We start from the raw sequence: 12,885 nt of genomic DNA on the forward strand, positions 1-12,885 counted from the left end.
GAAATAGGATCCGGTGGGGCTACTTGGATGGGTTGATGGGGAAGCGGGGACGCTGGCCTCTGCCACGGGAATTTCCTTAAGAGAGAGAAGCTCTGAGTTGGAAACACTCATTTCCTTGTCTCGCCTCCCCGTCTTCCAGCCTGTGGCCTTTCCCGTTTTCTGGGGGTACAGCCGCGGCTGGGGACTTTCTCAGACCTCTCGATCCTCGGCGGGGACACTTTCGGTTCTGCCTGGATTCCCAGAGGCAGCTGGGGGCACGGGGAGGGCTTGGTGGGGAAGAACCATGAGGGTCCCTGGGACGGTCCCCGGCACACACGGCCCTTGGAAGCAAGGCCGGTTCCTGCGTGTCCTTTGCCCATTCTGGGCACTAGGAGGAGGCTCTCTGTCCTCCCATGCCTCCCGGGCTGAGTCCCTAAACTCCCGGGGGAATTAGACTGTCGGGAAGGTCCTGGGGAAATCCCTACCTAGTAACTAGCCAAGGGCCGGCCGCGATTGGTTCCTGCAGACCACGCCCCCTTACGTGGGCGGGGCCACCGGCTGGGGCTGGGGAGTTACTAGAGGCCCCGCCCCGGGCACCCTGGGCTCTGTCTCCCGGGTCTCATCCCGCCGTCCCGGCTATGGTGCGTGTGTCCCTGCCGTGCGTGCTGTGGGGCTGCCTGCTGGCCGTGGTGAGTCGCTTCTGTCCCGACCAGGCCAGGCGGTGGGTTGGGATTTGAGAATGGGAACCGGGACATGAGAGATCTTCCTAGCCGATTTGGGGGTGGGGACGACGAGGGAGAGGTGGGGACAGGAAGGGGTTCAGAGGCTAGGCAGAGGCATCCCAGGTCCTGGCTGAACCAGGTGGGCCGCCCTTCTCATCTGCCAGAGAGTGGGAGTTCTGGGTGGTCCACCCGGGGGCTTTGCCCGTTACAGCCGTACCTAGCCGGCGTGGATGGCTTGGGGTGCGCCCGCCTTGGTCAGATCCGAAGTCTGGGGGCTCAGAGACTGGAAGAAGTTTCAGTGGGCAGGAAGAGAGGTTGAGCCAAGGGAAGGGGCGGGTCTGGACTGTTTCCTGTCCCTTTCCCGTTCCTTTCCCATTGTGGATAGAGCCTCTCCACTAGTGGTTACGGTCTCCTTGCCAGCCTGGGGCTGCCTTCTTCCAGGGCATCTGGTAGGAACAACAGTTGGAGGCAGAGGGCCAGGTACTTTTTCTGATAAGAAAAGATTTTTTTAAACATCCCTCATCCTCCTGTCGTGGGTGAACTAATTTAAGAGGAACTCCAAGGAAACGCTGCCTTAGGACAACATAAGGGGAGGGGTTGTTGGTGCTGGAGACATGGCTCAGTGGTTAAAGCGCTTGCCTGCAAAGTCTAGCCACCGGTTCGATTCCCAATAAAGACCTAAGTCAAGACTGATGCACAAAGTGGCACATGTGTCTGGAGTCTCTTTGCAGTGGCTAGAGGACCTGGCGTGCTCATTCTCTTCTCTCTTCCTTGCAAGTGGATAAATAAATACATAAAAAATCCATTTAAGACAACATGGGACTTGATGGAGGAGGAAAGAAACAGCCCATGAACCCCAAGAAAGGACCAGGAACAGGGGTTTCCTCAGACACCAGAATGGTCGGGATCCAACCAAGCATATCTCCGGGATTTTTGCAAGCGCACTCTTGATTCACTTTTGGTTTGAATGTATTTTTGTAGTTCCTCATTTTGGAGGCTGGGAATCCCCTGAGTACCTGGCTCTGTCATCCCAGCTCCTCTGGTCTCTCTCTCTCTCCTTTCAAGATTCTGACATGTGGCCTGGGTAGGAATGACCCACAGTGTGTGTGGGCGGGGATCAGCAAGGGAAGAGAGGAAATGAGAAAGCTGTTTGAGAGACTTTCATTTTCACGCTAAGCAATGGCTCCCTGGGAGAAGGGATGCAGGAGGAGGGTGGATGGGGAGAGAGGTGGAAGAAGCCCTGTGGTGGTGGCGGCAGGGCAGCGGAGGAAGAGCCAGAGGTATGGAGAAGTCTGGATTTCTCAAGAGCCAAGTCTGCTCTGATAACCCTCTGTTTGAGCATCTCCCCAGCCTGCAGATGCTTTCTGTTGAGGTCTTTCTGCACATCTGGCTCTGAGCAAAACACTACATATGTTCTCCATCTGATATCCCACAACTCCCCCATAGAGAGATGAGAAAAGGCTTTGAAAGGCACAAAGTCTCATGCCTTGTTATCAGTAGAACCTGTATAGGAATCTATATCTGTCTCATTTCTGAGCCTTCCTCTCACATGGAGAGAGGTTTCAAGATGTGGTCTTGAGGTCTTTTGCGACAGAAGGACCGAAATATTGGGGAATGGAACCTGGTGAGTGACAAGCTGTCAGAAGAGGAGGTGTGTTTCTCATGTGTTCACAGCTGGCATGAAGGACTTTCATTGCTCTGGGAGTGGGATGAGAAGGTCCACGTTCACAGGTAGTGCCACTGTTGGGGGCAGGAGCCTTTTCTAACTCCCTTCTCTGCTTGGAATAAGATGCATTTCATTAAGTAATTTGCTCAGATACCCAGGTTGAATGAGAGCTATTGATTAGCTGGATCCTGGGCATCCAAGCAGATACTTGTATATGCATAACAATTAAAACTTTCTGGACTGGCTCAGTGGTTAAGGAGCTTGACTGAAAAACCTAATGACTTGGGTTCAATTCCCCAGGACCCGTGTAAAGTTCAGATGCACAAAGTGGCAAATGTATCTGGAGTTCATTTGTAGTGGTTGGAGTTCCTGGCATGTCTGTTCTCTCTGTTTCACTTCTCTCTCTCTATCTGTCTCTGCTTGCAAATAAATGCATAAGATTGGGCTGGAGAGATGACTTAGTAGTTAAGGTGCTTGCCTGCAAAGCCAAAGGCCCCAGGTTTGATTCCCCAGGACCCACATAAGCCAGATACACAAGGTGGCACATGCATTTGGAGTTCATTTGTAATGGCTGGAGGCCCTGGCATGCCCATTCTCTCTCTTTCTGCCTCTTCTCTCTCAAATAAATAAATAAATAAAATTAAAAATATATAAAATTTAAAAATGCTTCCATTTAATGAGCTCTTACTCTGGTTTAACCTGCAGCCTATGGACTATTTATGACTGAGAGTCCCCATTTAAATACACTTGATGGTTCTTTGAAAACCCTTCTCATTTTTATAAGAAAAAAGTCTCTGGAGCTAGAATATAGTTAATTCCTCTCAGTCTTGCTAATCCTCCCTTTTAAATTATTATTATTTTTAAAATTTTTTTGGTTCAATTTTATTTATTTATTTGAGAGTGACAGAGACAGAGAAAGAGGCAGATAGAGAGGGAGGGAGGGAGAATGGGCGCACCAGGGCCTCCAGCCACTGCAAACAAACTCCAGACGCGTGCGCCCCCTTGTGCATCTGGCTAACGCGGGTCCTGGGGAATTGAGCCTTGAACCAGAGTCCTTAGGCTTCACAAGCAAGCGCTTAACCGCTAAGCCATCTCTCCAGCACCCCCCCTTTTAAATTATTTTGTTTCATTATTTTTTTTAGTGTTTTGAGGTAGGATCTCACTCTAGTTCTGGCTGACCTGGAATTCACTATGTAGCCTCAGGGTGGCCTTGAACTCATGGCGATCCTCCTACCTCTGCCTCCCAAGAGCTGGGACTAAAGGCGCATGCCACCATACCTGGAGAGAATATGGGTGTGCCAGGGCCTCTAGCCACTGCAAATGAACTACAGTCACCTTGTGCATCTGGCTTATATGGGACCTGAACCTGAGTCCTTAGGCTTTGCCGGCAAGTGCCTTAACCATTAAGCAATCTCTCCAGCCCTATTTTATTTTTGAGAGAGACAGAAAGATGGAGGGAGGGAAGGAGAGAGAGAGAGAAAGAGAGAGGTAGAGACAGAGAATGGGCATGCCAAGGCCTTTCAGCCACCACTGTGAACAAACTTCAGATGTGCGTGTGTGACCCACCTTGCACACTTGCACCATTGTGTGTCTGACTACATGGGACCTGGAGATTCTAACATGCAGTCTTAAGTTTTGCAGGTAAGGGCCTTAATGCTAAGCTATCTCTTTAGCCCTAATCCTCCTTTATAAACGACATTGAAAAGCAGGACTGGGTGGAGGGCTTTCAGCAAGCCGAGCCACCATTTGGGGTTTAATAGCATCATTTGGCTTCTGCTGAATTTATTTTGATGGCTTCCTTTAATGTATGGTAAATGATACTGGCTCTTCTCTCACGGCAGTGATGTAAGGATTATGTTTCAAAGACATGCATTTAAATTAGCACCAGGCAATTAATAGCATGGATGGAAGCTGGGTGTGGTGGCGCACGCCTTTAATCCCAGCACTTGGGAGGCAGAGGTAGGAGGTTGGCCATGAGTCTGAGGCCACCCTGAGACTCCATAGTGAATTCGAGGTCAGCCTGGGCTAGAGTGAGTCCCTACCTTGAAAACCAAAACAAACAAACAAACAAAAAAACATGGGTGGTGGTACCTAGACATCTTAGAAATGTACATGGTGCAAGTGAAAAACAAATTGAAGGAATGGTGATAGATGGAGATGTTCAGATTCTGCTCTCGTGGGACCCTGGGAAAGTAACCCAGCTTCTGGAATGCTCAGTAAGTAAGTAGCACATTCTACAGAATGACAGTGCTAGATTTTATCTTTCCAATTTCACAGTCCTAGCATGAGGGAGGGGCTGGGAGGAGAGATGAGCTGGAGTGGAAGAAAAAAAAAGCCACTATGAGGCTCAGGGAGAAGACCTGGGAGCAGATGAAGCTATTGACTTAAGGACTGAGGTAGTGGGTTGGGGGTGCTGGAGTCCTCATGTCCTGCTAGGTCCTTAGGGAAAGACTCAGGAGTCTTTCAGCTCAGAGAATTCTGTGACTTTCCTAACTCTTGCTTGTAAAACACCAGAACGTGGGCTGGAGAAATGGCTTAGTGGTTCAGGTGATTGCCTGTGAAGCCCAAGGACCCATGTTTGACTCCAGATCCCACATAAGCCAGATGCGCGAAGGTGAGGCAAACGCAAGGTCGAAAATGCCCACTAGGTGGCGCAAGCATCTGGCATTGGATTTCAGTGGCTGAGGGCCTGGTGTGCCAATTCTCTGTCTCTGTCTCTCTCTGAAATAAAATTTAAAACAACAACAACAGCAACAGAACTCTGGGTGCTTTTATAATCAGACCATTCAACAGTTTAGACACACATGCACCTAGTACAAAGAGGTTTATCTCTCTCTCTGCGTTGGATTTCCATGTCGGCTGCAGCCTTTGACCTGACTGGCTCTTATCTTGCCGGTCAAAGAGGTGACAAGATCCCTTTGAGTTTCATGCTTCTGTCCTCAGGTCCACCCGGAGCCACCCACTGCATGCAGTGAAAACCAGTTCCTGGTCAACAACCAGTGCTGTGACAAGTGCCCGCCAGGTGAGATGCCAGCGGCCCTGTAGCCCCTTAGTGGGATGCCTCCCTCTTGGCCTGCGGGCAGATTCAGACCTCTTGAACCTAACTGTGAGCTCAAATCCAAAGTGACCCATTTCCCCTCTCTGCCCCGGCCCTGCTGTCAAAATGTTCTGGGGCCCCTCTCTTCTGGAGAACCCTCCGCCGTCTCTCACCTGGGGGTCCTGTCTCTTCCATCTTCCCCACAGGACCGTGGAGGGCCTGTGATGTTCACTCCCCTCTCAAGCCCCGGCTCCGCGCGTGGTGGCACAGATCTCACTCGCGGAGTTGGCCCAGGCTGCCTCATTTTGTGATGTTTTTTCAGGAAAGAAGCTGGTGAAAGACTGCACAGAACTCACCGAGACACAATGCACACCTTGCGGCAAAGGCGAATTCTTAGACACCTGGAACAGTTTGACGCGCTGTCACCAGCACCAGTACTGCGACCCCCGTGCGTGCGTGGAGCTGGGGAGGGGAGGGCCACTCTGGCTGGTAGTCTCCTGATGGCTCAGCTGCCCTGATACTAATGGCCAGGCTGTTCTGGTGGGTTGCAGTCTGGGCTATCAGTTAAGTGACTTGATTGTCATCTGTGCTTGAAAGAGAAACTGAGAAGATGATACTAGAAGCAGGCTTCCTATTTATTTATTTATTTATTCACTTATTTATTTATTTTCAGAGTAGGGTCTTGCTCTAGCCCAGGCTGATCTGGAACTCACTTTGCAGTCTCAGGCTGGCCTTGAACTCACAGTGATCATCCTACCTCCGTGTGGGATTAAAGGCGTGCGCCACCATGCCTGGCGAGGAGCAGGCTTCCTATGTAGTCCTGCGCAAGTGGGGTGGGGGTTTCTCATCTTCCCTCCTGTTTCTGTAGACTCAGGGCTCCAGGTCCTGAAGGAGGGCACGTCAGAGACAGATACCACCTGTACCTGTCAAGAAGGCCAACACTGTACCAGTAATGACTGCGAGAGGTGTGCCCCCCACACATCGTGTGGCCCTGGCTTCGGGGTCAAGCAGATGGGTAAGTGAGCTCACTTTGGAAAGCGCTTTGAGCATGGTAGGCAGGAGCTGGAGCCAAGGATGAGGGGCTGGGCACTGGATACTTAGCCCCTCGAGGGGGATGTGGGGGGGCACTAGAGACTCCCACTTGGGTTCACATAACCCCCACTCCAGTAAGCAGGAAGTGGGACCTTGTGCATTTTGCCCTCAGCTCTGTCTGGGGATGTGGGCGGTTGCTTGGGGAGGGGGATGGGAGAAGTTCTGCTGGCCGCAGCCTTCAAGCCCCCCCCCCCCCCACAACACGGAGGCACTGAGCTCTTCCTGCCCTGCCTAGCTGTTGGCTCTCCTTTGAGAGCCAGACACGTAGCTGGCCCACTGTTGGCTGATATGGCCTCCCCACACATTCCCAGCTACAGGATCTTCTGATACCGTCTGTGAGCTCTGCCCGACGGGCTTCTTCTCCAACGTGTCGTCTGCTGTCGAAAAGTGTCGCTCTTGGACCAGGTATAAGGACTGGCCCTCCCGCAGCCAAAGGAGGCGTAGACTGTGCCTCAACCTCTACAGTCACCTGTTCTGTCCCTGTGCCACCATGGCCACCTGCGCCCATGCACTTGTGCAACGTCTGTGGAGCTGTGGACGTGTTCCTTGCCTGCTTTTGCTTACCGTCATAGATACTATTGATTTTGTGACCTTTCAAAAAGTATTTTAATAATTTTATTTTTTAGAGAGAGAGAGAGAGAGAGAGAGAGAGAGAGAGAGAATGGGCGTGTCTGGGCCTTCAGCCACCACAAGTGAACTCCAGATGCATGTGTCCCCTTCTGCAGCTAGCTGGCTAACGTGGATCCTGGAGAATCCAACCGGGCTCCTTTGGCTTTGCTGGCAAACGCCTTAACCGCTAAGCCATCTCTCCAGCCCGGTTTTGTGACCTTCTTGAAGTCTCCTTTCTTGGGATGATGTGACACCCCTTCTGTCTCTCCTCGGTTTTCCACCTTCTTCCTGCTTCTTCGTGGCTCTTCGGAGGCTTGGCATTGGTTTCTCTCTCTAATCACGTTGCCTGCCTTCCCTGGGTCGTCTGATACATACGCTTGGCCCCATCTCTCCTGGATCCCAAGATGGTCATGTCCAACTGCTGAGTGGTCATTTCTGTGTGGTCACTCACTGACAACTCCAGCTCTCTGTGCAGCATGCAGAATGGACCTACCTGGCCACTTCCCTCACCCAGAGCGAAAGAGGGGGGTGGCTGTGGGGCTGAACGTGCACACTGAGCGTTTGTACCCCTCCCTGGCCTGCACCTCTGACCCCACCACCTGCTCTGAGTGTCTTGCGAGCGCACCTCCTTGCTGGCTCCAGAGCGGTCACCTTAGTCTAGGCTTGGTCGCTTTGTCTCCTCATTGGCTCCCTGCCTCTAGTGTCCCGCCTCCCCCACCTCCGCTGGCTCTGCATCCTCTTTTGCCAGCCTGAGTTTCCATGGCTCCTTTTTTAAATATTAATTTTTAATTAACTAATTAATTAATTTTTTCCGAGGTAGGGTCTCACTCTAGCCCAGGCTGACCTGGATGTCACTATGTAGTCTCAGGGTGGCCTTGAACTCACAGCGATCGTCCTACCTCTGCCTTCCGAGTGCTGGGATTAAAGGTGTGTGCCACCAAGCCCGGCTTAATTTTTATTTTATATTACTTAAAACAGGTTATTCTCTTTTATCCCCTTGCCCCAGCTCCCATGACCCTGGAGACTCTTCTCAGTGGGGTTATGGTATTCTCTGTAGAGTCATGAAGACTTCAGTCAGTCCCTGTGGGGTAGCGGGGAACCGTGCCTCAGCATATTCCTACCCACTCTGTGGCTCTTACAATCTTTCCGCCCCCTCTTCTGCAATGTTCTCTGAGCCACAGCAGGTCTCTTGGCAGTCTAATTTAGTGTTGAGTTTTCTCTAGCCTGTGGGTTTCTGTTTTTTTTTTTTTAATTTATTTATTTTTTATTTATTTATTTGAGAGCGACAGACACAGAGAGAAAGACAGGTAGAGGGAGAGAGAGAGAATGGGTGCGCCAGGGCCTCCAGCCTCTGCAAACGAACTCCAGATGCGTGCGCCCCCTTGTGCATCTGGCTAATGTGGGACCTGGGGAACCGAGCCTCGAACCAGGGTCCTTAGGCTTCACAGGCAAGCGCTTAACCGCTAAGCCATCTCTCCAGCCCGGGTTTCTGTTTTTGATTGATCACCGTGTTTGTCGCCATCATCTGGGGCTGGTTGTCAGGCTAGCAGTAAGAGCAGTGTTCATGTCGTCACGTCCCCTGCAGGTTTTCCTGGGCCTCTGTGGTTCCTTTCTGACCATGTCACTTTGTGGTTCTCTGTGGCCTCCAGGAGAAAATGCAGATTCCTTGGCATGGTGTTTGGCCTCCCAGCTGCACCTCCCCATGTTTTCCCCTGCATCCTGTCTTTGCAGCCCTCAGAACACTTCATTTTCTCATTTCAAATTCTACCTGGAACCCTTCAACACCTGGCTCTTTAAGTTTTTTGTTGCTGTTTTTTTTTGAGGTAGGGTCTGTAGCCCAGGCTGACCTGGAATTCACTATGTAATCTCAGGGTAGCCGCAAACTCACAGTGATCCCCCTACCTCTGCCTCCTGAGTGCTGGGATTAAAGGCATGAGCCACCACGCTTGGCAATTTGTTTTTTGATTTTTTTTGTGGTTTATTTATTTTTTAAAATTTATTTGAGAGTGACAGATAGACAGAGAAAGAGGGAGAGAGAGAGCGAGAGCGAGAGAGAATGGGTGCACCAGGGCCTTTAGTCACTGCAAATGAACTCCAGATGCATGCACCACCTTGTACATCTGGCTTACATGGGTCGTGGGGAATTGACCCTCAAACCAGAGTCCTTAGGCTTCACAGGCAAGCACTTAACCACTAAGCCATCTTTCCAGCCCCCTGGCTATTTTTTTTTACACTTAATTTAAAACAAATGGGCAAACCTCCTGGGCCTCAGTCTCCCAGTTTCCTCACTGTTTCTTGCCTTCCTTTCCAGAGGTTTTTTTGGGGTGTGTGTGGGAGGTTGGGGGTGTGCTGGTGTGGAGGCCAGAGGAGGGCCTCAGGTGTTCTCTGCTGCTCTTCTATTCCCTTGAGACAGGGCCTATCCCTGACCCTGGAGCTCACCATTTTTCAGTTAGACTGGCTAACCAGTGAGCCTCAGAGATCCTCCTGTTTGCACCCCACATGGTGCTGGGGTTACAGGTGTGTACAATCATCCTTCGCTTTTGAAAATTATTTATTTTTTAGAGAAAGAGAGAGAGACAGAGACAGACGGAGAGTGAGAGAATTGGCATGACAGGGTCCCAGCCACTGCAATCAAACTCCAGACCTAGTGGGCACGTGTGATCTTGCACTTTGCCTCACCTTTGTGTGTCTGGCTAACGTGGGACCTGGAGAGTGAAACATGGGTTCTTAGGTTTTGTTGGCAAGCCCCTTAACCACTGAGCCATCTCTCCAGCCCACTGGCTTTTTTTTTGAAAAAAGATTTTGTTTATTAAAGATAGAGGGAGTGAGAGAGTGAGAATGGGCACACCAGGGCCTCTAGCCATTGCAAACGAACTCCACATGCATGTGCCACCATGTGCATCTGGCTTACATGGGACCTAGAGAATTGAACTGGGGTCCTTAGGCTTTGCAGGCATGTGCCTTAACCGCTATAGCTTTTTTTTTTTTTAATGTGGGTGCTGGGAATTGAACTTGGGTCCTCATGCTTGCATGGCAAACACACCCGCTGAGCCATCTCCCCAACCTGCTTCCAGAGATCTTATGTTTAAACAAATAAGCACCACTAACATCCATATTCTTAATTGTGTGTGTTTCGAGGCAGGGTCTCACTCTAGCCTAGGCTAACCTGGAATTAACTATGCAGTCTCAGGGTGGCCTCGATCTCATGGCGATCCTTCTACCTCTGCCTCCTGAGTGCTGGGGTTAAAGGTGGCGTGTGCAGAACACCCACTGGTACCAAGGTTGAGAAGCCCCCTCCTTGAGCTGAACGCGTCACCTGCCCTCTTCCGTCCTGCGGGTCCTGTCTCTAACAGTGCCTGCTTCATTTTCACCTGTATTTCAAGGCTTGATGGGCGGTCTCCATCCTCCTATGTGTTACTCCTTCAAGATGGGCAGTAACCTTTTTTTTCACTGGCTAGTTCCTGTCTTTTCCATAATAACCAGTGTGGGATGCCTCCCTGTAAGTAACAAATACCCTGGTGAACTTGGACTGGCTGGCTTGTTGCCTGTTGTGTGTGTGTGTGTGTGTGTGCGCGCACACACACACACACACACACACACATATGTGTTTTCGCACAGCTGTGAGGCCAAAGACCTGGTGGTACTGCAAGAAGGAACCAACCGGACTGATGTTGTGTGTGGTGAGTCCGGGAGAATGGGTCCTGGCAGGCGTCTACTACGGTGGGAATGGGAGAGGGAAGACTGAGGCACCCATAAACACCTGCGGTGGAGAAGAGGAAGCTGGGAGGTAGAAGAAGTTAAGGGTGTGGTTTCCCCAGTTCTGCCACTTGTCTTAGGAGCCTAGGCACGTCACTTCTTTCTCGGCCTCAGTTTGTTCGACTGTAAAATGGGATGGTAGAAGTACCTCCCTGAGGAGTGCAAATGACTGGCATAGGTCCTTGCAGTGACCCATGCAGTCTGTCAGTCCTCCACAAACACTATTCTCCTACTCCATATTTCAGGTACTGGTGCACTTGGTTTTGATGTTAGCATGAGAAAGTTGGTCTACAGCACAGATTACAAACTCAGAAAGCTACAGGGACTTGGTGGGTCATTTAATGAGTAAAAAATGTCAGGCACACACACACAAAAAAGTCTATAATCCTGGCTGGAGAGATGGCTCAGCAGTTAAGGCACTTGCCTGTGAAGCCTGAGGACCCAGGTTTGATTCCCCAGTACCCAACGTAAGCCAGATGCACAAAGTGGCACATGCTGGCATGCCCATTCTCTTCCTCTCTCTTTGTCTCCAGCCCAGTATCCAGGTTTTAAATGTAACACCTACAATTTAGGAAAGTTAGCAAATATCTCAAGGCATTAAAGAAAAGTGCTAGTCCCCTTACGTACGTTTGCCAGCCACCTGCTTGAAAGCTGTGCTGCCAGGGAGCTGAGCCACTGGAGTATGGAGCGGCTTTGGGCATGGGCTTCGAGTACCCGTGGGTGGGACTTGCTCGAGTCTCCATTTCTCCAGGCTTACAGCATCGGATGCGAGACCTGGTGGCAATCCCCATCGTGATGGGGCTCTTGATCGCCATCGCCGTCTTGTTGTCTGTCTACATCAGTGAGTGCTCAGATGGGGAGGGGGGAGAAGGAGGGAGAAGGAGGAAGAGGAAGAGGAGGAGGGCCTGCAGAACCAGCCATTCTGATGACCTTCTTGTGCCCCTCTAGGAAAAGTGAGCAAGAAGTCAAAGGACAAGGTATGTCACCTGTGACGTCCGACACTTTCGGCAAGCTGGAAGAGTTCAGCTGTCTCTAGGCCAGGCAGTAGAGCAGGCTGTTCTCCCCCTCTCCCAGTCCTTGCTCCTTCTGCCCACTCGACCTCTTTCAGGGCTGTCCTTGGCACCACTGCAGAGTGACACTGGCTGTGCGTCCCTCCTTCCTTGGCAACCAGTGTGGGGGGAAACCTCAACTTTGGGCCTCCCATGCTGGGGCCAGTGTGTGGAGCCCAGAGGAGCAGCTCCTCCATTCTCTGGATTCCCACTCCGGAAGTTTCCTGTCACCTCCTGTGTGGCCAGCAGGGGGCAGGAGGCACCCAAGAAATCGAAGCCTTTTGGGGAAAAAGGGAAGGGGGCTTGTGGATGGTGGGGGAAGGAGATCTGCTCCCTAGGGACAGGCTGCTGGAGGCACAGTGGGCCCTGCAGTGGAGGGCTGACCTCGTACCCTGGCTCCCCAGGTCCTCCAGCTTGAGGTTATGCGGCACCACCCCGTGGAGGTGGATTTTCCCGGCCACAACCCTGCTGCTCCCGTGCAGGAGACCCTGCAAGGCTGCCAACCCGTCACCCAGGAGGATGGCAAAGAGAGCCGCATCTCAGTGCAGGAGAGACTGTGAGACGGGGCTGGCCTGGGACAAGGTGGTCCAAGAGGCTGGAGCTGCTCTGGTGGAGACAGCAAAGGGGTTGGGGGGGGCTGTACTGACACGGATGGGGTGCAACCCCGCTGAGTGTCGAGGAGCAAAGACACCAAACACAGTTCACCGTTGAGAACTCTCATGCCTCAAGCAGCCACCCAGTCTCTCCGCTTGCTTTTCAAGATGGAGGAGAATCCTTGATAACCCAAGCCCGACAATTCAGGACTCAGAGATGAACATAGTGGCTTCCATGTGCCCGGGGACACACGGACATGGGTGTCCATTGCTGCTTTGCTTGTGATGCTGGAAGGCACATTATTGCGTGCCAGCAGGGTACTGGCTAAATAAAACTGTAATATATTTATACAACAGGATCTCAGGAACACTGGCAAATCGG

General features: G+C 51.5%; 1 protein-coding gene across 1 annotated transcript; it reads left to right on the top strand.

Annotated features, from left to right (window-relative positions):
- The first annotated feature begins 572 nt into the window (after positions 1 to 572).
- Positions 573 to 12,680, top strand: Cd40 (CD40 molecule). Its single transcript, XM_045156940.1, has 9 exons — positions 573 to 668; positions 5,311 to 5,389; positions 5,727 to 5,852; positions 6,273 to 6,419; positions 6,808 to 6,901; positions 10,724 to 10,785; positions 11,613 to 11,702; positions 11,810 to 11,838; positions 12,315 to 12,680. The coding sequence occupies exons 1-9, from the start codon at positions 618 to 620 to the stop codon at positions 12,468 to 12,470; spliced, it is 834 nt and encodes a 277-aa protein (XP_045012875.1). The 5' UTR covers positions 573 to 617; the 3' UTR covers positions 12,471 to 12,680.
- Positions 12,681 to 12,885: the final 205 nt, after the last annotated feature.

Source organism: Jaculus jaculus, chromosome 8, assembly GCF_020740685.1.
Source record: "Jaculus jaculus isolate mJacJac1 chromosome 8, mJacJac1.mat.Y.cur, whole genome shotgun sequence".
In the NCBI taxonomy this organism is placed as follows: domain Eukaryota; kingdom Metazoa; phylum Chordata; class Mammalia; order Rodentia; family Dipodidae; genus Jaculus; species Jaculus jaculus.